Source organism: Apium graveolens, chromosome 9 (assembly GCF_009905375.1).
Source record: "Apium graveolens cultivar Ventura chromosome 9, ASM990537v1, whole genome shotgun sequence".
In the NCBI taxonomy this organism is placed as follows: domain Eukaryota; kingdom Viridiplantae; phylum Streptophyta; class Magnoliopsida; order Apiales; family Apiaceae; genus Apium; species Apium graveolens.
Genome location: NC_133655.1, coordinates 122,927,143 through 122,954,294, shown reverse-complemented (window position 1 = coordinate 122,954,294; position 27,152 = coordinate 122,927,143). Strand labels below are relative to the sequence as shown.

At 34.2% G+C, this 27,152-nt stretch overlaps 1 protein-coding gene and 1 long non-coding RNA gene across 9 annotated transcripts; both read left to right on the top strand.

Moving 5' to 3' along the window:
- The first annotated feature begins 6,843 nt into the window (after positions 1–6,843).
- Positions 6,844–8,647, top strand: LOC141684562 (uncharacterized). Of its 2 annotated transcripts, none has more exons than XR_012560647.1 (3): positions 6,844–7,057; positions 7,122–7,284; positions 7,751–8,647. It is a non-coding gene; the product is annotated as an uncharacterized LOC141684562 (long non-coding RNA). The 2 variants fall into 2 exon arrangements; XR_012560646.1 differs by lacking the exon at positions 7,751–8,647 and adding an exon at positions 7,436–7,647.
- Positions 8,648–21,140: 12,493 nt separating this feature from the next.
- LOC141684561 (polyadenylate-binding protein-interacting protein 3-like) lies at positions 21,141–26,379 on the top strand. 7 transcript variants are annotated; one of them, XM_074489596.1, is made up of 7 exons: positions 21,141–21,603; positions 21,871–21,937; positions 22,047–22,080; positions 22,824–23,140; positions 23,245–23,391; positions 25,310–25,408; positions 25,489–26,379. In XM_074489596.1, the coding sequence occupies exons 2-7, from the start codon at positions 21,929–21,931 to the stop codon at positions 25,645–25,647; spliced, it is 765 nt and encodes a 254-aa protein (XP_074345697.1). In that variant the 5' UTR covers positions 21,141–21,603; positions 21,871–21,928; the 3' UTR covers positions 25,648–26,379. The 7 variants fall into 7 exon arrangements, with proteins under 7 accessions (XP_074345697.1, XP_074345696.1, XP_074345698.1 ...); XM_074489595.1 differs by having other exon boundaries at positions 21,826–21,937; XM_074489597.1 differs by having other exon boundaries at positions 21,141–21,748.
- The last annotated feature ends 773 nt before the right edge of the window (positions 26,380–27,152 follow it).

Here is a 27,152-nt window from a genome sequence, read left to right as displayed (position 1 = left end):
TAGCTTGTGTAAAAATATATTAGTTTATTTTAATTGGCCTAAATATTTTTTTAATTTTTTTTCTTGGAATAATAATATTAAACTTTTTTAGCCTTGTTGAATAGTGTATAATGATTATTTAATTATAACACCGTTCCACAAAGTGACGAATTTTAATGGTGTAGATGCAACAAAATAGTATGAAAATTATAGAAATAGAAGAAAAATATAGTTACATAAGCCCATTATTTCGACCAAATCCAAGTATATATATATATATATATATATATATATATATATATTTAGTTTGTTTGAAATTTTAATTTAGTGCAGGTTTAATATTATTTTGTTTTAGTCGGGATGAGTAGTATATTATTTTAGTCCATTTTTAATATTAATTTGTTTTAACCCAATGTAACAAAATAAATTAATTATGTTTAGTTTTTTTATTTGTTATTTTAGTCCGGAGGAATGGTATATTTTTTTAAGACGGAATGAATAGTGTGTATTATTTTCTTTTATCACATGCCCATTATACGTGCCAGCGAATTATCTTTTGATTTGAATAATGTTTTAGTCGGTTTAATAGTTTTTTTGGGCTCGGGTGAATATTATGTATTATTTTATTTTTTTCTGAAATCATTATACATATTTATTTCTAATTATATTTATTATACATATTTTTTCTAATTATATTTATGTTATTATTTTGTTTCTAATTAAATTAAATGATAATATTTTTATATTTTCTTAAAATAATTAAACTTGAAACATGTGTCTATATTTTATGTTATTTGTAATTAAGTAATTATTTTGACAGATGTCGCGTATCTTTTGATGGATTCGAAAGATAATGGATTTGTTTATTTTAGCTAAAAACTTTAGTTTGCGATAAGAGTTTGTTAGGAGGAAGGGTTCAAAGGTGTTAATTAGATTCGACTGCGTATAAGCTGTAAGGATATGGACTGTTTCGTCGGAAGGTTTCTTGTTAAGGATCTTGGGTCTTGATTTGGTTTATTGAATTAATATTAAATAGTTAAATAAGAATAATTAATTAATTTTACAAAAAATAATAAAATATGGATAATTAAGTAATTTCAGCAAGTATAAACCGACCAAATACCAAACTTTTAATATTTCTTTTTTATGTAATAGTATAAATAGTATAGAAGATAGATAGATAATCATCATATATTAAAAAAAATTGTCCATAATATTTTTAGAGAAAGATTTGTTTTATTTTGAGAAAATAAAAAAGACAACATGTTTTACTTAAAAATGTATAGATAAAAAAGAATTGTATAAAATATTTGCAGAGGAAAAAGTTGTTTTAGTTGGTAAAAATAAAAAAAGACAACGTATTTTACTTATAAAGTTAATTGGTTAGATATTAATTAACCAAGTGCAATTGTGTAAAATATTAAATTTTTTTAAGAAATGGCAATTATGTAATAAAGGAAGGAACATAAAGTTTCGTATTTAATATAATAATATAGATAGATAAATAATTTGACTTCAAAAATCAAATATTTTTTTATTTTATTTATGTAATTGAATTGAAAGATAATTATTACTTTAAGTATATTTGTTTTTACATTAATAGTAAAAATTATATAAAACATATATTTTTTTACGGTGGACCCTATAAAATATATCCTTGACAATAACTAGTTAGAGCTACAGATAATTTTGACTTTTGCATTGATTTAAGAAGATGGCGTTTTTGCATTGTTTTAAACGATGAGATAAGATTGTTATTGTTATTGTTGTCGAGTAATAAGGACGATGATGTTAAGTTGTTCTTGTAAAGCAGTTAATAATTTATGGATTGCTAAATTCAATGAGCTTAATAAAGTATTTAAGTAAAAATAATAATTAAATTAAATAAATAATTCAGTAGCTGAAAAATTTAATTTATTAGTTATTAGTGGTTGTAATATTGTTATTCTATTTTATTAAAAAAAACATGTCTGTAATATTTAGAGAAGTTGTTTTAATTCAGAGAAATAAAAAAAAGGTAATATGTTATAGTTTGAAAACGATTTTTATATCTTTTTTCTACTATAATTCTATTATCAAGGCTAATAAAATTTTTAAGTAAAATAAGGGTAGTTCAATAAATTCAACGTGTACCAAAAAACAGGACCGTACCAAAACTTTCAATATTTCGTCTTTTATATAATAAGTAATAGATATAGATTATAGTTATTATTATTATTTTAAAATAATATACGTATATTACACGATATATATCTACATGAATGTTTCAATTTTGATCCTCCCAACTTGTATCAAATTAAATTCTGCATCTCTTTTCATCAATCCGCCTCGTCAACTCTGGTAATTCATCTATACACACATGCATAAGTATATGATTAATTTGATTGCACTAAACTTTATTTTTGTTTTTAAATTTTTAATTTTTAATTTGCCCTATATGCTGTTCAAGTGATTGCGTATAAAACAACTCTATTACTTTTCGATGAATGTGTTTGTTTACCAAATTCTATCTGCTTATGCAACTGCTGACTATGCGCTCTTTTTAATTTGGTAAATTTACGTAATTGCGCTAGTTTGTTTTCGTATATTAAGTAGTTTATTTTTATGATGAAGTGACTTCGTGCCCTCGGATATGTTAGAGGAATGTTTATGAGAAGGTGACATATATATTGCTCCTAATAAAATCCGTTTTTTAATATCTCACTCAATCTTATCCAAAATAGTAAAGTTTTAAGATATAAAAATTTACTTCATTCAGTTACATCCACTTATTTCTTTCACTACACCCATTATATACATTAAATATTAATTGAATCCATCACTTTACTCACTATTTTTACTTTTTTCTCATTAAATTACACTTATTATTAATCTTCATACCTAAACGATTTGTATACAAATTGATAGGACGAACGAAGTATGTTATTAACGTATCAAAACATTTTACATGTGTTCTTGAAGCAGTATTGTTAGAGCAGGTCCACTAAAATAACTATAGATCGATATGTAGGTTTTGGTCTTAAATTACAACTATTGCTCCGATTTATAGTTCTAAAATAGGAACAACCAGTGCTTCAAAGTGTATTTTAACCTTTTTTGATAACGAATAGAAATCATTTTTCCTCTGTATTGTAGTTGGTTAAATGAAATGGCAAGGATAATTATAGCTATTTTTAGTCCTAATTATAGGACCAATTATCCATTTATGCACTTTAGGCAACCTCAATCGTGCCTAATAATGTCACTTGTTAGCAATAATTATATATATCATGTATCACATCTTCTATCTTCTATATTTGTTGATCTAGTCATTAGCTAAAATATTCATATCACATCCACGTCAACTTTTTGACATATTTAAACATATAACTATATATACATACATATTTATATTTATATTATATTTAATATATATGGATAAAAATTCTTATTTTATATTTAATATTTTTAGCTTATATAATATTAAGTATAAAAATATTATTTTCTTATTAACCAAATTTATTAATTATTTTGACATACAATTGCATATTTATAAAAATAGTAATAAATCCAATATGATAAAATATAATAGAACTATACATTTTATAATATATAATAGATTTTATTCATTATTATTTTTTCATATTTAAATGTGTTATATATTTTGAGTTTTAATATTTATTAAATTGCAATTATATTCGACATTTTTCATTACACTTATATTTTATTTACACTTTTATTAGATTAAGTATAAATAAATTTATTTTATTATTTAAAATATGTATTTGAGTATCTGAAAAATAGGTAAAAATAATATTTTTGGATATAATTAATCATTATAGTTAATACCATTTGAACATGTGCTTGCAGGTTCAACAAAATTATAGATAATGATAATTTAGCTAATCATTTTAACTAACTTGGTTGGAGATGCAATATAGCTATGCATTGAAGTGGTAATTTTCCAAACTTGATCCTATATTATAACTATATAACCAATTATAGCTATACACTGAATTACTCTAAGAAACTTACTCTAAGAGGCGACTATGCACTAGACTTATTCTAAGAGGCGACTAGGTGAGCCACAGTGCACGCTTGCTTAGCTTTGACTGCCTCATTAAAAGCAAATGTTTATAAAAAAAACTTTTGTAAAGAGTTGATTATATATTTAGAAGAAATTAATTATCTGTTTAGTTTTGGGCAACTGTTTCCATACTTTGATTTTTTTCTTAATTCCTTAAAAACTTAGGATATTATTATTAATTATTTTTTCTTAAGTTCTTACATACTTATATTTAAATAGAAAGAATAAATTAATTTCATATTAGTTAAATATCTGATCCGTTCAAATTTATCAATTATTAAATATTAATAAATAAAATTTGCACAATTGTGCAATTGTTTTTAACCTTTTCACCTTGCTTTGACTGAGGCGTGCCCTAACCTAGGCTTCATGAGGGTCTTGCACCTTTTGCACCATATCAAAATAATTATTAATTTTGATATGTTAAGTAATCATCTGTAATTTACAAATAAGTGATACATGAACCTCGGTGTAACTGAGTGCCCGTTTGGGAAATTTTGAAATAAATACTTATGATTTAAAGTGAATAAGTGAGTAATAAGTGATAAGTTAATAAATATTTATAAGTTATATAAGTGTTTGGATAATTTAACTTATAAGTCAAAATTGTTTTATTTAAATGAATTAAAATAAATAATTTTTATATATAATTATCTTAATTTTTATATTTTAAGTTATATTAACATTTAAAAAAATATATTCTAAAATTAAAATTGATAAAAAAATGAAAAATCAAAAATAAGTTGTGAAAAAGTACGTCGTTACCAACATTCAACTTATCAGCATATAAGTTGTAAATTCAACTTATAAGCCGGGTCGACAAACGCTCGTAAATAAGCGGTTACGGGCTTATAAGCCAATAAACCCACTTAACGGAATTGCCAAACGTACCCTGAAATTGAAAAAAGTGAATGCACATATGCATAATAGATAAGTAATCAGTAGCTAATATTACTTTCATCCCATTTTAGTTGTCAAATTTTCTTTTATAGAAGTCAAATTGACAATTTTTTTATCAAATATTAAATATTACTCATATATTATTTCAAAAAACTGAAAATTATATATTAAAGTAGATTAAATCTACTTTCCGGTGATAAAATTTTTTATTTTGTTCGGTCATAAATTATTAATAAACTTCGGTCGAACTTAAGTCAATTTGACACACAAATACAAATGTGACAACTAAAATGGGATGGAGGGAGTAACATTAACAAGTACAATAACGCGCGCACACACATGTTAGTCACATTTTCTGTGAATCAATAATATATGTGGTACATATAATATGTAAGCAGATAATTTACCCATTTGGAAAATATTAAAATAAGTAACCTATAATTTAAATTAAATAAATGAGTGATAAGTCGATAAATGTTTATAAGTTATACAAGTGTTTGGATAATTTAACTTATAAATCAGAATTGTTTTTATTTAAATGAACTAAAATAAATAATTTATATATATAATTATATTAATTCTTATATTTTAAGTTAGATTAACATTTAAAAAAATATATTCTAAAATTAAAATTGATGAAAAAAAACGAAAAATCAAAAATAAGTTGAGAAAAAATACGTTGTTACTAACATTCAACTTATCAGCTTATAAGTTATAAATTCAACTTATAAATTGGGTCGACAAACACTCGTCAATAAGCTGTTACGAGCTTTTAAGTAAATAAGCTGGCTTATAAGATTTGTCAAACATGCCCAATATCTATACTTTAATAGTCACTTATGTCAACAATATGGCGACCCAGATGCCATGCCGTTTGATTGTGAGTGGAAGCACGGCGGAGGCAGGAAAATTATCCTAGGCTACTAAAAAAATTGTTGACCATAATATAAAAAACAATACTTACTGATTGCAGGCTGCAGCGCCACAAACCAGTAATCTTAGACCAGCAAATCAACATCCACAACCAGCAGTGAACATCAGGTGTTATATACCTGCAGTGGTAAATGTAGGATGAAACGGTGCTTTATTTTGAAATATAAAGCAAGGAAAATAAAATATTGAATCCTTTTTATTGGAGAGTATTCTTTCCAAGTAAATTTTTCAAACCACGAGTACTTAAATCTTCGATATTGTGTATGCGATCCATATTTTGTTCTTGAATACTCTGCTAATTTAGGTCGATATGGACCTATTTTGATATAAACTCGTCTAATTTCATCTCGTTGATTAACGGGATGCTGCCATATAGGAATCCGAATTCAAGGATCGCGTTCAAGGGTATTAATATCAATTTCAACTCTTCGAGATTTTAAAATCGGCTCTTCATTTTCAATTTTCTCAATCTCAACTCTAGATGTATTTTCTTTAGTATCAATATTAGTTGGGGATTTTACCTCATTGATAGTAGTCGAAGAAGGTCCACTTGGTTTGAAAAATGACAGCAATGTTTTCCCCCTTTTTTTCCTTGATTCTCCATTATATTTTTACTATAGCTCTGTAAGTGTGTAAAAGAAAGATAAAGAAGGAGATTAAATAAGATTACTCGAAATCTAATTAAGGGGAGGATGAATGAATAAAAAGATTAATTGATTTCATTACCTTCTATCTCCAAAATATTTATGGGCTGGGCTAACTCTTATTATTTTGGGCTGGATAGTAGAAAAATTTTGAACAATTTTTTTTTTACTCTAGCCCACCACAGCCTTAGCTGTGTCTCCGCCCCTGAGTGGAAGCCGTATCCTCCGTATAGTAATGCCATATAATAGCTAGCTTGCAACATATACCGAAACTATCCTTTATCCTGGCTTAGTGTATATCATGGGTGTACTGGTGTTATTTATAAGAGCATAGGGAGTCTTTTTTTAAAATAGAGCTTATATACATTCAGATATCACTTTATAAGTTCAGATTCCCCTTAATTGCATATACCCATGTTCCTTGCAGAATCTTTTTTCCTGAGGGGTAGAGGCTTGTTTAACGTATGAGCAGACAGCAAATTGAACATCCTCCAATCTGTCAAAAATTCTGGTGGTAGTAGTCTAACAACTTCAGGTTAGAAATAGTAAATTTATTTGCTGTTATTTAATTATTCTTGTTTTGATATTATTTATATCAGGTGTGCTGATGGCGGAAAATGCGAGTGGAAATGGTAGTTCCTCACACGAGAGGCTAATTTATCTGACAACATGTCTTGTTTGGACATCCTGTGGAAGTCCAGGTGATAGATGGATCTGTGTTCTCTGGAATATTTCACGCCACAGATGCTGACAGAGATTTTGGTATGTTCATTCATGATTCCATCAAAAAAGTGATTCATGTTAGTACCATCTTTTGTTGTATGCATAGCTGCTACTGGATTTTAAACCCCACATGAACTGAGTGAGTGCTATGTGCTTAAGACAAGTTCATGCTTACCTTGTCCTATTGTAGGAACTGTCTTGAAAATGGCCCGCTTGATTAAGACCGGTTCTTCCAATCGACAGGCGGATATATTTAATTCTTTTAGCAAGCCTCCTACAAGGACTTTGATTATACCAGCTAGAGAACTTGTGCAAGTGATGGCACAGGTTAATAATTAAGTTATTATAAGATTTATGTTGGCTTGACTTTACATCATTCATTGAACTTATTCTGTAACTTAGGTAAACGGCACACTGTGACCTATCATTGGATCTATCATGCAGTAATTTGATATACCTGGTCTTCATATTTGCATGATGTAATTGTGAACATATCTTTGGCCAGGTGGTCTTTAACTAGGGATGGGTTAGCTAATGAAATCCAACAGGAAAAGCAACAGGAAATTATGACAGATTCTTCAATATCACTATCACGTCATGTTGAGGTGGAAAGAGAATTGGGACGTTGGGTATCTGATGCTGATGATCCAGAGTGTGGTCCTTGGAATAGATGAGTAGTTTAATATTCTTTCCCCTTGTGTAGGGTTGTTTACGAACCGAGCCGAACCGAGTTTCGTTATAAACGAGCCGAACTATCTCTTTTTCTTTGACGAGCCGAGCCGAGCTTCCTTATCGAACAAAAATACATCTACGAGCTCGAGCTCGTTAACTAACGAGCCGAACATGAGATTGTTCGCGAACAAATTCGAGCCGAGCCGATTTCGAGCCCTTACAGAACAGCTTGTTAACAAATAATAATTATTAACTTTGTTGGCCCAACCCAGATTCAGGCCCAGTCCATTATCCAAAAATAATAACCTAATAGTCACCTGGTTCCTTTTCCCTCTCACCGCCTCTCACATTGTTGCTGCTTCTTCTTCTTCCTAAACACCAAACACTTAAATAGCTTGAATTGAATACACAAACACCAAATATATGCACAAAAACACAAATAATTAGACACATCTCCAACCTAATAGCTTGAACACACAAACTTAAACACCAAATACACAAAATTGTGTCAGTCATGTGTGGGTTTATATCAAGAACAAGAAGTAGTATATGGAGTTATGTTCATGTTTGTCAATTGATTTAAAGTAATACAATTTGGTCGCGATATGGATGGAATAGCTCACTGCCTATTGTTCTCGTCTCTCTCCATTGTTGTATCTCTCCATCTTTCTGTATATGTGTATGATTTGGGGTTATGTACTATAAAAATATTCTGAAAATATTGTATTTATTTCGAGTTGTAACGAGTCGAGCTTGAGCCGAGCGATTTCGAGCCGAGCTCGAGCTGAGCTCTAGCCGAACATATAAAAAGTTCGGCTCAAGCTCGTTTTCTTAACGAACACATTTTTTGTGTTTGAACTCGAGCTCGTTTACTTAACGAACCGAGCCGAACCGAGCCCGAACCGAGCCGAGCTCGAGCTTGTTCATGAACAGCTCTGTTCGTGAACAGCCCTACCCTTGTGTATGATTAAAAACTGTGAGAAGAATCCAACCCTGCCAACGGTATTTTTTTAAAAATAAAGTGCACTTTGTGTACGTGTACTATGTGTGTCACACCACTTGAGATACTAAACTTTAAAAACTCCCAATTTGTGTACTTGTATTTAAAACATTTTTGCAATTTATGTATTTTCGCCAAATACTGCTAATGCCGTTACTTTGACCGAGAGCAAGTCGGTCTTTTACAAATTATATGGTGACCTTCAACTAATCTGGTTAAGTTTTCGGTGAAGTTTCGGAGCTTAAAATGGCACGAATTCATTCATTTTTCAGTCAGCAGTCCATCCAAAACATCTTGCCATCTCACAATCAACAAATACGAGTCAAACTATCACCAAACAATCATTAAAACAAGATAAAAAGCTCAAGAACATTTTGGTCAACATTCAATTTCCAATGGTGTCGAATTCGGGCACGAAAATTACAAATTATGTATGAATCGATTGCAAATGAGTAGATATAACTACTTATAACATCAAATTAATGAAAAATATCTAGAAACAAAAAGACCCCAATTTTATACATGAACCCTAAAATCAGTTTTTGAGATTCACCAACTTTTAAAACGCTTGGATGCAAGATTCAATTGGGGCTATTCAAGAGTTCAATTAGACTACAAATTTAAGGTATTTTTCTTTTCAGATCAGCTCTAAATCATCTATTGATCTTATGAACAAAGTTTGTAACTCTAACCCAAATAGTTATAATTGATATTCAGGAAGGAAATAATGTTGAGGAAGAAGACGAATGTAAAAGATTGAAATACCCTTCCAAAAAGTAGTGGAGTTTGGCTGAGTTGACGGAAATACATAAATTGCAAAAACGTTTTAAGTACAAGTAAAAGTGAGAGTTTTTAAAGTTCAGTATATCAACGGGCATGACGCACCTTGTACACATACACAAAATGCACTTTAGTCTTTTTTAATATAAATTGTAGTTTCATAGTAGTGAAAAGATTTTGACAGAAGCTTTCACTACAACTGAATGTAACAATCCTTATTTCGTGAAATTATTTATTAGTTTAATGAGTGCTTCCATTTCTGTCTTTACATCCAACTTCTATTTATAATGGGTTCGTTTGGGCTTCCTTAAAACAAGTAATCTATGACTTAAATTTGAAAAATATCATATAAGTGAAAAATAAATTATTACTTAAAAGTTATTTAGGTGTTTGAATAATTTTACTTATAAGTTGGTTATGGGTTTGGTAAATCATAACCTTTAAGTTGTTGAAAAATCAATATTTTAATATTATAATTTCATTTCATGAATAAAATTTAAGAAAAATAAAATTTTACAATTTTTCAAACATGCACACACATACGAAAAAATATAAATATAATATTTTAATATATTTTTATTAATACTATGTTTAATTCAAAATTTATGTTTTTAATTATTTCACGTGATGATGGTCGCTAGCTGATCACTAATGCTAAAAACAAATACTACTTTAATATTCCAGGAACCTGATAGTTGATAAGTTGGCCAGAATGTACCTCAATCCTAACATTCAAATATTGACCATATATGACGAAATTGATCATATAAGCTGAGATGCCAAACGGGAGAAACAAACATAATGAATTCATAAAACATATATGTTGCTTATGTGGGGCGCCAAACACCACCAATATCATTGCTTAATAGGTCATTTTGACATCCAGATGGTTCTTAACAGACCAAAATCCTCTCCTACACTCGTTCTCTCTGAGTTTTCCTGGTGCATGTATATAGAAATGGGGCAAGTGTCCCGATTTTATCTTAAGGCATAGCTTTATGCTTCATCTAAATAATTAAATTATAGTTTCTTATATTCATATCCGTTTCAACAACTTTCTCTTCATTTGATAGGCCGTATTCTCCTCTGGAAACTCGAAAACTCTAAGATAGTGGCAAATATAATTTTCAATTAATAACTTTTGTAGATAATTTATACCGTATCAGTATTTGATCTGCCAATAAAACCTTTAATTCAATTGCGAACCTTATTCACTATCTAAAAGTGTATGAATTATATATAAAATTCTGGTAAGACTCCACGAAATTTAATCATGATTGTTTCTGTAACATACCGGGATTATAAATTTATGGTCGGTTAGATTATCACCAAATTATTTGGATTGATAATTTATAAAGCAGAGAAGAGATATTGATAATGTGCGTTTGTAGACTCTTAAAAATTTTAATGAAGAAGATGCAGAGCTCAGATCACTCGAAAAGGAGCGAAAGTTGATCACAGAGAAAATTAGACGCAAAAAAAAGAAATAATGTGCCTACATCGTGAATTCTTTGAGGTTTCAAAAAATTGCAAGTCCCTGGAATATTAGGACGAGGAGCATGACTCTACATGGCTCCCATCAAAGCAATCAGCGTTCTCTGAATACGAAGAGTCGACGGGATCTCTTTGCTCAAAAAGGAAACAAGAGAGGGCAGATGACGATGACACTTCTGAGGAGGACGAAATTTACATCGTGGGTTCGAAGCATCGTCAAACCTCGAAACTCATGAAGCTTGCAGATGACTTATCTCTCATCAAGAACTATATTCGAACGCAAAGCGGGGGGATCGAAGTAGCCTCTAAAAGTCCCCTCTCAGTTAAAATTGAAAATGCAAAGATTAATAGGGATTTAAAAGTGCCTTCTATTGATTCTTTTGACGGATCTACGGACCCGTCAAATTTCATCAACTTATTTGATAGAAGGATGGACTTTTGGAGGTAGATCGTTGCCGGTTATTTTCTACATGTCTAAAGGGTACAATACTAAATTGGTTCAACAATCTTCAGCCTCGATCAATCGACTCTTGGTCCATTTTAAAAAGTAAATTAAGGACCCGCCTTTCTAGTAACAAACGAGGTGGAAAAATAATAGCCTCACTTATCACAGTCTATCAACGCTCAAATGAAAGTTTACGAGCATATCTGACTCGTTTCAGAGCCCACATTGTTGAGATCACGGACCTCGCGGACCCATTAGCTGTTAACTACCTCATCGCAGGCATTGACAGATCACGGCACAGTCAGCTACTTGAAGAGCTTTTCGAAAAGGAACCCAAGACCTTACAGGCAGCCATCAAAATCATTGAGCATAGATTAACTCTCCGAGAAGCTGTGGGGATCATTTGACATTCCCGTTCCCCGAAAGCTCAGTGTAATCGAAGTCCACGAAGGCCTAGAGACTATGAGAAAAGAGAGTAATCAGCCCTCCACAGCCAGAGAGAGTTCGCAGCTCTAGAATCTCACAAAGTTCCCCGACGCCTTGAGGATATCAAAGACGTCGTGACTCCAGTTCTCAAGTATCTTCACATTATGATAGCAAAAAATGGCCATCAGACAATAAGGAAACACAAGAACCTACGAAGCTAAATACATAAAAAGCTACGATCCTAGCCGTTCTCAAAACGGATTCCTCTTACAGACCCTTGAGACCAATGAATCCAAATAGGCCTCCAAGCGACAAATACTGCGAATATCATGAGGACACTGGCCATTAAACAGAACGTTGTTATCAGCTCACCAACCTAATTGAGGAAAAAATACGTAATGGACACTTGGCCCATTATGTAGATAACAGTTATCCTCGTCGAGCATCACATCGTGACCCCGACAGAGTCATTGGCGTCATATCAGGAGGTTATTCGGCCGGGGGGGCCGTTCAATAACTCAAAAAAAGCTATATGCGCGAGATGTCAGCGGGTTGATTCAAAGAGGCCCCGAAGGAACCCAACACCTGTCATCTCCTTCTCAGACAGCGATTACACGGACAACATCATCGAGAATCACCAAGATGCTTTGGTCATAACAACTAAAATTGGTACCAATACTGTCAAAAATATCTTGGTAGACAACGGTAGTTCAGTAGATATCTTATACTATAACGCTTATTCAAGGATGGACTTAGGGGAGAGGAAGCTTGACACTGCTAGAGGAACCCCGCTATATGGGTTCACAGGAAACGAGGATAAACTTATAGGAGTCATCGACCTCCCGGTACTTTTTGGCTCCCCCATGCCAAACTTGGCGGATTGTCAAATTTCACGTGATCAACGCAATCTCGAGCTTCAACGCAATTATAGGAGAACCACGATAGGTCCCCTCAAAGCAATCACCTCTATTTCCCATTTAAAAATGAAATTTCCTACTGAATTTGGAGTCGGTGAAGTTTGTGGATACCAAAAGGCTTCTCGGCAATGGAAATGCTCGAGGTTCCCAAACCAAGCAACTGCGAACCCAACGAGGAGTTGGAAGAAGTGGACCTATATGAACCCTCCAGGAATAAAAAAGTTCAAATAGGGGCTAGATTGCCCCTAGATATTAAAGAACAACTGATTCAAACACTTCGCAGCTTCGCTGATATTTTTGTATGGGACCCAAAAGACATGCCAGGGATACCAGAAGATATAACAGTCCATAGATTGAACATATCTTCGGAGGCTCGACCAGTAAAACAGAAGAAAATGGTCTTCCCTTCGGAAAAGCAAGATGCCATAAACATCGAGATCAATAGACTCCTTGAGGCGGGGTTCATCAAAGAAGACCAATTCCCTCAGTGGATCGCCAATGCAGTCCTAGTAAAGAAAAGCAACGGCAAATGGAGAATGTGCATCGATTACTCGGATATGAACAGAGCATGTCCAAAGAATTTCTACCCCATGCCTAACATTGACCAGCTCATAGACTCGACCACGGAGCATGAAATGCTATCTTTCATGGATGCTTTTGCGGGTTATAATCAGATCAAGTTGGCGAAGGAAGACCAGGATCATATGGCATTTATAATGCATAGAGGCGTCTTCGGTTATAAAGTCCTACCCTTCGGCCTCCTCAATGCAAGCGCAACTTTCCGGAAAACCGTGGACACTATCTTCGCCCCACAGATTGACCGAAATCTACAAATTTATGTTGATGATATGATCGTAAAAATCTGTCAAATCTTCGAATCACGTCACCGACCTCATAGAAACATTCTCGAGGATCAGGGCTTATAAGATGGATTTAAACCCATCTAAGTGCTCATTTGGGTTAACAGGGGGCAAGTTCTTAGGATACATTTTAACAAATAGAGGCATCGAAGCGGATCCAGTACAAATTAAGGCAATCCAAGAATTACCATCTCCCAAATCGCTAAAAGATCTTCAGCGCCTCACGGGCTCGATAGCTGCTCTGTGTCGCTTTATTCCCCAGTCCTCCAGGAGATGTTTACCAATGTTTGATACTATCAAAAGGGCCTCACAGTCAAACAAGTTCATTTGGGATGACGCCTGCGAAGCAAGTTTACGAGGCATCAAGGCCTTCTTAGCCTCACCCCCGATACTGACAAAAGCATCTCCCTGTGAGCCCCTCAAAGTCTATCTATCCGCATCAGACGCTACGGTTGCCTCAGTGCTAGTGAAAGAAAAGGGGTCATAACAACTCCCGGTCTACTTCGTCAGCCATATGCTAAAAGACGCGGAAGCTCGATATTCAAAGATTGAGAAACTTATCTTCGCATTAATAATCTCAAGTAGAAAGCTGCAACATTACTTTCAAGGTCGGTTGATTAGTGTAATGACTAACCACCCACTTCGAAAAGTCCTCCACAGGCCCGACATGACAAGAATATTGGCCGCATGGACCATCGAACTCAGTCAATTCAACATAGAGTTTGTTCCGAGAACTTCAACAAAGTCACAAGCCCTATCAGACTTCGTCGTTGAATGTAATTTCCTGTCTAGAGAAGAGGTAGAACTCACGCCAGAAGAAACCAAAAGTTCATGGACTTTTTTTACTGACGGGTCCTCTACAGCCAACCTCGGAGGCGCGGGTCAAATTCCAATTTAACGCCACATATAACGAGGCAGAATACGAAGCTCTCATTGTAGGATTACGTCTTGCCCGACACCTCGAGGTTAACGACATCGAGATCTTCTGCGACTCTCAGCTCGTGGTCAAATAAATTACAGGAGAATACAAGATAATAAATGAAAGAATGGCTGCTTATGCAAGGGTCGTCAAAGGTCTGTTGGAGCCAATATCTTCTTGGGCATTAAATTATATAGACAGATCCATAAACCATTAGGCTGATGCTTTATCCAAGCTCGCAACCTCGAACACCAATGCTCCCACCACGCCAATTTACGTCGTAAACCTCACTGCCTCGTTTATATGAGAGCCCTCCCCAGTTGTCAACTGCGTTTCTTCCATACAAGACTGGAGAACCCCTTTAATCCAGTTCATCCTGGGAACCCTGCCCGAAATGAATGAATGTGACAAAAGGAAAATAGCCTTCAAGGCAAGGAACTATTGCCTCGAGAACAATCAACTATACAGAAGATCTCTAACATAACCATTACTTAAATGTGTTGGGAAAGATGAGGCTGAACTAGCCATGATAGAGGTCCATACAGGCATCTGTGGGGAGCATTTAGTCGGCAAGAACCTTGCCCTCAAAATCATACAGTACAGTTTTTATTGGCCCTCTATGCGACAAGATTGCGAAAAATTCACCAAAAAATGCAAACCATGTCAGCTCTACAGTTCGGTCGCTCATAGACCTCCCACAATGTTATCTTCGATAACCTCGCCATGTCATTTTTACATGTGGGGAATGGACCTCATGGGACCGTTACCAAAGAGCTCGGAATAAAAAAAATTCATCATCGTGGCCATAAACTACCACACCAAATGGGTTGAAGCCAAGGCTCTTGCGAAAATCAGAGAAATCGAAGTCATCAACTTCTTCATGGAAAACATAGTATTTCGCTTTAGATTTCCACGAATAGTCGTCACAGACAACGACACTCAATTTGTGGTAAGTGAAATAGAAAAAACTTTTGAACCAATGCAAATACAACACTCCAAGGCTTCAGTAGCCTACCATCAGTGTAATGGCCAAGTGGAAATAACAAATAAAACAATTCTCCAAGACATCAAGAAAAGATTGGCGGAGGCTGACAGGCTATGGGTCGATGAACTCTGAATATTCTGTGGAGCTACCGTACAACCCCAAGGGCATCAACTGGGCAAACCCCATTCAAAATGGCCTATAGAACTGAAGCAGTTCTCCCTGTCGAGGTTAGTTTGGGCTCGACACGACTTCAAAATTTCGATGCTGAAGAGTCTTCAACAGGATTGCGTCTCAACTGTGATCTTGTCGAAGAGCTCAGGGATTTGACTCATCTCAAGATCGCCAAGTTCCAGGAAAAAACTTTAATTCAAAGGTGAATCCTAGAAGCCTCGAGGTCAATAACCTTGTTCAGCGAGAAGCAGCGATATCTCAACCTAGCAAAGCCAGCAAACTCTCTTCTCCATGGGAGGGTACTTATAGAGTAGCAAGGGTCATCAGGCCGGAGACATTCCTCATTACTCACCTCGATGGCTCACCAGTCCCAAACAATTGGAATACAGTCCGCTTGCGAAAATTTTACTCATAAAATCCCACAAAAAAGACTACAATCAGCAGCTACAATGCCTTAAGTTATGATAATTTATGTAATCTCTCCTTTCAAAATCCACGAGAAATCGACCCGATGTGAGTCTCCGGGGATCCTACATCTACAGATCAGGATTTCACGCCCTTGATCAATCAAAGTTGCTTCTTATGATTCTACTTTTAATACTTAACGATAAGAAATAGAGCCATGACGACAAGTATGAGAAGACCGACATAAATTCAATAATCTAGAAACAAAAAAGTCAAACGAAATAACACAAGTACAAGCAATTACGAATAGTCTCAACTCCGAGATGTAAAACTTGAAGGGTTTTAAGCACATAAACGCAACGAAAAATGTAAATTTAAACCTTAAAAATCGAAATCCTCTGCAGGATCCATGCGAAAAACAATATTTAATTCATAGTTCAGTATGTTTACCTTAAGAAGCTTTACGTTAATGGAAAGATGGAGGTCTTGAATGATCACCACGTAGCCCATCGCCGGAACGATCTATGCCTTGAAGGTATCCACATGAATGATCGCCTGGAGGATAGGTGTGTACTAGCACGTTCTTGAGGCCGCCTTCTTACTCTCTCTATCTCTCTTCAAGCTTCTAGGGTTTATGTTTTATCAAATAAAACGTGTAACCCTAATTCTATTAGAAAAAGATATTATATAGGCAAGAGCTAATGGGCCTCCAACCCTAAACTGAATTTTAGAGTTATTATTATTATTAAATTCGAAATTCTAATTATTGTATTATTAAGTCTCACTTAATCATCCAATAACTTAATTTCGGATTTAATATTAAATTCAAATTTCCTATTTATTTAATTAATTAAGTCATACTTAATTAATAACAAATAATTCGAATTACTTACATTTAATTTAAATCTGAATTTAAATTAAATAATCCTCCAATCATTCTTTGTGCGACCCTTTAGGTTATTATTACGTTGACAACAATTTTAAATCTAATTTAAAATCATAAACAATGAGCGGCATCTGGTAATACATCATTGCTACCCAAGTAATAATAATTAAATCGGTGATCAATTAAACCTTTCATGAATAATGTACAATGTAATATAATCCCTTTAGCCTTATATTATAGATCAAACTCGAGGCATGCATTGTGTCATCCTCTGCTAACGTTCAATCCTTCTTTCCTTGTTCAATGAGTAAACTATTAAACAAATCAGTATTTGAGCACGACCATGCATTTTATAGTCTTACTCAATCAAGAGGCCAATAATATCATTCTTGTAATAAAGGAGGGCTAAATCCCATCTAGATCATTCATATTTCTCATACGATTCATAATGTACCCAATGTCTACTTTTATTATTACCCGGTTAAGGATAACTTTCAATAGTATCAAAGTATATTAATTCTCGTATAGAAATATAATGATTTCAGGTCAAAGGACCAATACATCATTATCACAGTGAGATTAACTTATGACACTATAAACATGTAGTATCTCACAACGGGTCAATCCAGCACCATGTATTTAATAAATGTTCCTGTGTTTTGACTTTAGTATCACCGTAACTATGATCAATGAGATGTGATCATCAACCAACAAACACACTAGTCTCAATATATTTATTATCGTCCCTTAACAATAATACTTGACTAGGGACCTTTGGGAATATGAATTTTATTCTCATAATCTCATTTCTAAGTCACGTACTTAGAGATATAGATTTACATATCATATTCCAAGGACATTTATTAATCTAAGATCTTATCGCAGAAAATAAAGATATAATAAATTACTAAATAATAATCCATATAATCATAATTAATAATCCAAATGTTTCATAATATAAACATAATAGTGTTGTCTCTAGGGCACAAACACTAACAAAACTATGATCAGAAAACAACCAAAAGTCCATCAAAACATGGATCTCAAACGTTCAAACCTACATCTAAAAGGAAAATGTCTTAAATCGCAAAGACAAACAAAAGATTCAACCCGAAAATATAAAAGACACCAACGCAACAAAAACGATTCTTCATCAAAAGAAGACGAAAATACACCAATCCCAAAACATAAAATAGTTGACAATAAACTGAAAGCAAAAAAAAAACACATTAACAAAAAGGAAAGGCACAACAAAACACTTGGCATATAAGGATTAATAATCAAAACACTTCCAAAATAATATAAGGTCCCCCACGAGTTTGTAAAAACCAAGCCAGAATCCAAAACAACTTAAAAGTTGGAAATAAAGTTAAAATTAAACATAAAAAAACCCGAACATAAAAAAGCCTCGTGCCTCCATGCGCTTCCAGCACTCGCGATAACCCTCCTCAAAAAGCTGGAGAGACTCCTCTTCTAGTGAAGCCAGCGCATCTTTGGCTTCCTTAAGTTCCTTCTTAACAGCATCTCGAGCCTCGACAACAGATTGCAAAGCCTCTCCATGTTCAACCTTCAATGTAGCAATCTTCGAATTTGCTTCATCCAAGTCAACCACTTGCTTCTTCACGGTAACGGACAATGAACTACATTCATTAGAGAGATTTGTGTTCTCATTCGTCAAGCTCGATATCTTAGAAGAATTAATCTCCTAGTCACGAGTCAACCCAGATAGCTGATCTTGCAGAGTTGATTTTGATTTTTTCAAGTCAATAATCTCATTACGAAGCCTAGAAACCTTGCCAGCATCAACTAATGTGTCATCAGTATTAGCAGCCTCGAGCTCTGACACAATCTATAACAAAACCAAAGACAAACTACTTACTTTCGCACGATGAAAATTCTATAAAAATAGAACAAAAAATTTCCGGCTCATCATCCGGATTAGATAAAAATCACAAGTACATGCGACTAAAACAATAAAACAAGAAAAAAGGGGGACGAACCTTCATGGCGTACTCGCGACAAGCCACGAGAAATCGAGACCTTGATCACGCCGAAGCCTCAACACCTTGAGGTACTTCTGCAGAAACAACTTCCTTCCCCTTGTCTAGAACCAGGTCTCCGGAAACACCAATCCTCATATCCGATCCATCTCTCTTTGATACAGTCAGCCCCATTGACGCGAGATCGCTATCCTCAAGAACAACTACCCTCGACACGTCTTTATGCTTCTTGTGATGATGAGAGCGAGAATACCATGCTCGCGATGTCTCTTCTTCTCCTTAACAGCCACATCTAGCTTCAGATCCTTCGCAGCAACTCCCGAAACAACAGGTAAATCTCGACTTCCAGCTTCAACAGGAAGTTTCCCCAAGTCACTCTCCCTTTCAGCACCACTATCAATTCCAGCTCCAACCTTTTTCTTAGCCAACAACTTTAAAAAGCTCTCATAAGGCATCCTTCAAATGAGAATTCACTAACAATCGAAGCTTCGGACCAACAACTGAAAAAGGAAAATAAATTCTTAATCAGAAACTACAAGACATAATATAAAATAAGAGAACAAGAAAATGCAAGACAATAAAATCAGGACTAAAATAAAAACATTATATATTACGACAATGGTTACACAAAAACCGTATATTATAAAATGACGAGGCCTTGAAACGCGAAACGTGACCACAAAACTCAGCCAAATCTATGGCAGTCATAGACCCCGCCTCACTAAGAACCTTCAAAGTTTCAGAGGATAGACGGCACCCCGGAGACACCTCAGCAATCTCGCAGCCTTCATACCACGTCCACCTAGAATGCCAACCAGATTTCGGAGATGGAGTACTTGCAAGCTTTGGACAACCATGTTTAGCATTGAAATATACTTGAGCCCCCGTGGACTTCAGCCGATACAGAGAAAAGAAAAGATCAAGCGTAGGTTCCATATCCAGTTCGCTACAACGAGCAATAACCCCATTCAATTGAAGCACCAAGTTAGGTGATATTTGGCCTATCCTACAATTCAAAGCCTTCAAAACTCGAAGTGAAAATGGATGCATAGGTAGCCTGAATCCGTACACAAACCATAAACCAGGAACAACATGTAAGCCAGGTCGAGGCGAATCCCACATTCGATCTTCAATACTGGGCGCAGTCACTCGATACCCATCTGAAAAAGAACAGAAACCAGACAAAAAACTCATGTCCAAGGGAACCTTGTGATATATACTAGTAGAATTATATACTAGCAACATCCTCACATTTCATATCTCCACCCATCTGAAAATCCTCTCCAAGCGACGAAAAATCGACAGATCCCCCAAACGGCGTACAAACGGAACCTAAAGGTCCCAGTCCACTAAAAGTGTATTCCGATCCAGAAGATCGGCTATCTCCCCCACTCTCCATTGACTGACTCATAATACTAAAAATAGCGAACAACACAACCCACAATAACTAAAGAAGAAGAAGAAGAGTGAAAATACATATAACGGACGCAACAAACAAAACAACTCCTCCAACGCTCCTCCGGCTAATTGACTTTATTTAATTGACTTTAAATAAAATGTAAATAAAAATAAATAAAAATTTTGAACCAAAAGTAAGGAAAAAAGGAGGAAACCTTTGGTTTTTCAAGAAACTGCAATCAATTACAGGAAAGTGAAGAGATAGAGATATTTTCAAGACAGAGAAAGAAAGGATTTTGAAAAGCTAAAGTGTTTAGGTGGCACATTTTTTCTCCCAAAATAAAAGCCCAAAAATCTGGAAGATTTAGAACCTTGGGGGACTATTGTTAGGGTCCAAACCCAATAAGAGTGTCAGGCCAGCAATAGATAAGGCCCGGTAAGGAGTATTATAAATAGAAAGTAAGTTGGATAATTAGAATATTAGAATAGAGACTAAACATAAGGCGAGCGCCAACACAGACATAGACACGCACGCGCACACATCCCTATCATCGCTTTTTGACAAGTGCCAATTATTCGGATGCTGAAAAATTAGTCACACTTTTTTTTAACTCTTTCTGGATTAGAAGGAACATGCGAGGAAGAGAGATATTTCTAAATCTACTCTGGTTTGATAGTCTTTGGGGTGGAGAATTTCAGATCTTCAGATTATAATAGTTGTTTAAGCTTCATCTATATATTTGATGGGAGAAACCTGACAGAAATAAGAATTGAGAAGATTAAATCTATCATTCGACTAAATGTATCACGTATGGGTAGATTCTAAGGGAATAATTAGTATGTGCAATTCTGTTTTATAGGAGCTGGGACCAGTTTGAAGTAAATGAAACATTGTTTGGTGTGAAAGAGCACTTTCAATGAGGATCTATACACCACTAAACTAGATAAAGGTCCCCAAATGAGAGAACTGGAAAGAGAGGCTCTACGATACCTAGCTGAGGTAAGGCTGCAGCTAATTTTAATGCTTTACTAGCTTATTTTCCTAACACTGGCAGCGTACGGTATCTTACAGTTTCTGATAATGATACACGGTTTTCATCTGACTGTATTCCTGAAAGTGTGCTAGGTTTTGATCCCGGAAGCAGGTTTCTTGTTATTCATACTCGTTCACATGATACCATTCTTTATTTAACTTGAGTTGTTTTTTTTTTAATTTGTTTAGCACACACACCGCCAAATGCAAATATGATTCCTGAGTTCTTTATAGGGTTCAAGAGTCTGGATTCAGTGATATACTTGCCGATTACACCAATGAAGAGTCAGAAATGCCAAATGTAAGTTGATATTTATTGAAACTAATTCCTGCTTTGGAAAACTTTCAAATCTTGTGGTAGGTTAACGAACTTATTTTCCCTTGTGCCAAAACCTGTAAATCTTCTGCAGGTGGCTCATGAGGCTCAAGCATCAAAACCTGAGTGTGAGTGAATTACTTTTTCCTGACCTGTATATATGGAAACTACTTCTTCCCGATTTCTATATATAATTTATGATTAATGTTATTTCTCACCGACAATTTTATGTTTAATTTTTCGCCTTTTGGTTGCTAGTTTATTGTGTGCTATATTATTTCATTTCTTGCAAATAATATGGACCAGGCGTGCAAGGCGAGCAGAGTTGTCGTGGGTCATTATTTGTCCAAATGTTTAGATTGTTAACTCTTAACAATTTCATTTTCGTTGCTTCTCAATAATTACCTTGTCATTGCTCACTTTGTGTGACTTTTTGTGTGTGTTATTTTGGCACTGTGTTACTACATTATATGCTGTAGTAAAGATCTTTTTTAATCGTCAGTTAAGTTATGGTTGCTATATTTCTGTTCTCAGATTCCCTAGCCCCTAAGAATGTGCAAATATTGGTTGGTTGCTTTGATATCTGTGCTTGAGTTCCGTATCCTACTGGTTTAACCAGTTATAAGGGCTCGGGACTAGATTATAGGATGTGTAGTTTTGGTTATGTTAGAGAAATTATGAATAGGATTTTGGAAGCAATGGTGGAAGGTTTTAGAGAATTTCTATGCAGGATATTTAATTTTGTGTATTGAAATATTAAATTGTATATTGTATATGTTTAATTGCTCCATTTTGTTTTCCTGACGATTTGAATTATATGAATATTTTACTACATCATCCTAGAAATTAATGTAGGGCATTTTTTTTTCAGATTCACATCCATCATCGAGACCAAAAGAATCGTTCTCCGACAAAGTGGTACTGTCCCCAAATCCGTCTGCATTTGATCCAACTTCATCTGTGGGTCATGAGAATAATGCATTAAGTGATATCTCAGAAAATGCTGCATCACTCAAACAGCATGAAATTACACGATCTGTGAACAGGCGTGCACGACCTGGTAGCTCAACTTCATCAACTTCAGATTGTGGAAATGCTGTTCCTGTTTCAACTAATACCGGGTTATCACCAAGCTCATCAGCGGGTTCACTGGCTTCAGAAAGATCAACACTTAATCCTCATGCCAAGGTATCATTGAAATAAACTCGTGCATCTCTCTTCGTTAGACTGATTCCTGGTCAGCTTGCTCACGAAAAATAATTCTGACACACATCAATCTCTTCGGTGAAAAGGAATTCAAATTCAATCCAAATGCTAAGAGTTTCACCCCCAAAAAAACATCATTCAGGCCTGCATCTCCAGTGTCTGATGGTTCCTTGTACTACTCAACTAATGCTCCAGTTGCTCCAAACATACATGGTATGCCAGTAAGCAATGGGGTAAGTAATTTTCAGCTTTTATTCTTTCTTCCTCAGTTAAGTGTGCATAATACTATTGGATTAATTTTTGCAAAATGGCGATTTTCTCCATTTAGTTACTTTGATATACTTTTGGAACATGAATATGCTACTTATATAATGTAGGAAATATGATGTAGGACAGTGGTGGCAGAGGGGTTAAAACTTGGGGATAGTGATCCATCTGCAGAAAACTGGCAAGCAAAGGAAATCAGCATATTTATTCCAAAATGCTCATAAATTTCATGTAATTCAACTCTGACTAAATGTAATGCTTACAACTGCCTAAATATAAATCCTAAAAATTGTAGAACAAGGAAATCATAGAGAGAAGAAAACTAATCCTAATTAGTAACTGTCAAGGAACCAGTTACTCTAAAATCTCAAGGACCTTGAGATTTTAAGTTGCATCAAATAATCGAATTTTAATAGTCCGTAGAATTCTGTATTTTAGGTTTACAATAACCATATAATCCACTAGTCAACTAAATTACATAATATATATATATCTAAAATCTAATATAATATAATATATAACATTTATATTTATATATTTATAATAATGTATTATTTTTTTAGCCGACTAGTCGACTAGCCCGGGGTCCATTGACTCGCCTCGACTTACCGCCGTGACAACCATCCTTAAGGTGTTAGAGAATGGCCCCATTTATGGGTCGAAGAGTGGAACACCGACGCTCATCTTTGGAGCATTAATTGTCTTTAGAGTCCACAATAAATTGTGAGAATATTGGGTGTGGCTGAGAAACGAACCTTAGTCCTCCCGTCAGCCTAAGCTCTGATACCATGTCAAGGAATGAGTTACTATAAAATCTGAAGGTGTTAGAGAATGAACCCAAAAATGGGCTCTCGAGTGAGGGGGAGTGTTATAATATTGATCCGGTTGGGCCTTCCTCTAACACCTTCAAGTTTTAGATGAGCTGGTTACTCAATAGTAACTATGAACTAATAAAATATATTTACAACCGATTCATATTTATAAAGAAATATAGTATAACTAAAAATTAATAACTTAATTCTGCTTTTAAACAGATTACTCCTAATGCATAGATTTAATACCTACATACAGGTAGGGGTGAACAAAACTGAACAGAAACTAAAAAACTGAATCGTCGAATTCGATTCCGTTCAATTTGGTTATTTAGAATACTTTTAGGTTATTTTTTGGAAAACGAAGTTTATTCCGGTTTGGTTCTTGTAAAAAAAGTTTCGGTTGAATTGTTGAACTGAACCAATCAATTTTGTACATACTAAAGTTGATGCATTATCTTGTATCGGTATATGTATATCCAACTTTGCCACATGTCTGACTACTGTCACATATTATATGATATGTATAATAATTATATACGTGGTTATCACATGTTATATATATAGATATTTATAATATAAATTGCAAACATTTCTTTGTGTAAAGCTTTTCACTAACTATTGTTTCGGTCCAGAAATTTATAAGAATTCGGTCTATAGTTATTTCAACGAAACCTATTGTTTGCTCACACCTGCATGTAGGTGTCCCCGAATAAAATGCTGGAACATGGTAGACTGTGATCTACACCTGAAACTATAATTCAAACAATGTCTTTGTATTATGCCCTTTATGATGGTGATTATATCAAGTATATATGTCCATTTGCGTAGTTGCATGATCTGATGCATTAGGATTAATCTTATGTGGGATTTCACTTAAAAAAACTTGGTGAAAATCTTTATTTCTGGTCAGACTTTAACTTGTATAGAGGTGGGTTTATTTTCAGAATAGGACAGCTATTGCAGTAAATGGTACATCTTGACTTTTGATAGTTTATCTGACTTTTTAAGAGAGATTACCATGTCCGTTGGTGTAGTTTTGGGACCAAATGCTGATTAAGTTATTTTGCAGATGGGACAATCATTTGCCAGTTACCAGCCTGTTATGTTTAATCCTCGGGCTGCACCAATGCAGTCACCTCAAGCTTATTACTATTCAAATGGACCACAGGTAATCCACCCTTTCTGCATTGTTTCACGACTGTCGCCTCTTATGAAGCCAAGGCAACAACCATTTACCATTTGTTTCAGTATGGGCAGCAGATGCTTCTAGGTCAACCTCACCAGGTCCGCTACATGCCGACTTATCCTCCAGTAAGAGAATTCTTTGTGTGCCTGTTTTTCCTTCTTTTTTTAATGTTTGGAGCGATTCCCTCTTTACAGGGAAATGCAGATCTCATATTAAGATAAACATTTTTTTCTGGAAAAAATGTTGAAGCCATGAAAATGAAACAAGTTGTTTTTGCCATAATAAAGACTGCTTTGAAATAGCTAGATCATGATCTTCTCTCTTATTATTTTTAGTTAGTTTCTTCATGGTAGGTAGGATGTGCATCTTGCCAAAATGCAAGACCTTTCTATTTTTGGATTGGACATACAAATTTATGTTTATTATGAATTCCTGAGCACAGACATTTTTTTTGTTATCAATGAGTGAATGGTACTATGTGATGGACAGGAAATGCAGTACCAGGGAAGAGAGTTTTAGCCAAAGTTGAGTCTGGCTGTGCCTTCCTTGATGAGAAAGGATAAAGACATGAGATACTTGTGGTTTGTACTTGACAGGATTGCAGTACAGTGAAGAGTTTTAGCAAAATATGGTTGGATCATTGTCTTGTTGGCGGTGATTGGTGAAAGGCCTACAACGTCCCAGTGGTTAATTGTAGAAATGAAATCCCCATCCAAGGACCAAAATCTGACTAAGATCCCATGTTTCTCTCGTGCAAGTTACTTTTCTGGTTGTGTTGCATATTTGTTGTTCTTTATAACCATAATGACCAAGCATATGCCTTGGAGTTTCTTTTTCTGATGTTTTTGAAAGATGTATTGTGTGTAAGGAAGATTTAGGACAGATAGTTAACATTTTAGTTTTACCATAGATCTTGTAATACTAATGAAATGCGAAAGTTTTTTTTTTCTTTTGCTGTGTATGAGATGTGAAGTTAAATTACTTTTGCTATAATATTGACTAGAAAGTAATTGTAAATTAACCCCGTATTGAATTAGGATTCTAAAAGATTTTTTTCATTGGTGTATTTAACTGGAATTTTAAAAAATGTATCAGAATTTTATGACATTCAACTAGGATTTTAAATTATACTACAAAATCTGGTGGTATTCAATTAGGATTTTAAATTATGCTTAAAAATTTGAAAGTATTCAACTGGGATTATTTAAAATCCATTAAAATATGATGCTATTCATATGCTGACGGATTTTTTTAAATTTCATAAAATGATGGATTTTGTGGCATTGTTCAATATATTTTATGGTCATAATTCACGAGATTTTGAAGGATTGTGTTTAAATCATAAAGACTCTTCATCAACTCTACGACATTTTATCTAGAATCCGCGTAAAATCAAAATCTGATATAATCCATTAAAATCCATCGATTATATATACTCCCTCCGTCTCAACCAATTCTTTACGTTTGGTTTGGGTAAGGAGGTCAAGAAATATGTATAAAGTAGTGAAAAAGAAAAAGAAAAGTGGTTGAAGTGGTGGGATCTATTGATTTTTAATATATAAAAGGGAGATAGTGAAGTAAAAGTAATGTGAAAAGGAAGAAAAATGAAAAAATGGTGTGACCCATTTACTATTTATGGTAAATTTTAAAATATAAAAAATTGGATAAAATATCTCTGAAAAGAAAATAAAGAAATGGTGGGAGAGTGAGTAATACATTATAATTC

Bases quoted from the DNA above. Each gene is read 5' to 3' on its own strand.
- LOC141684561 (XM_074489596.1), top strand. The intron at 22,081-22,823 runs GTGAGTGAATTA...TTTTTTTTTCAG, and splicing joins TCAAGCATCAAAACCTGAGT to ATTCACATCCATCATCGAGA. The intron at 25,409-25,488 runs GTAATCCACCCT...CATTTGTTTCAG, and splicing joins ACTATTCAAATGGACCACAG to TATGGGCAGCAGATGCTTCT.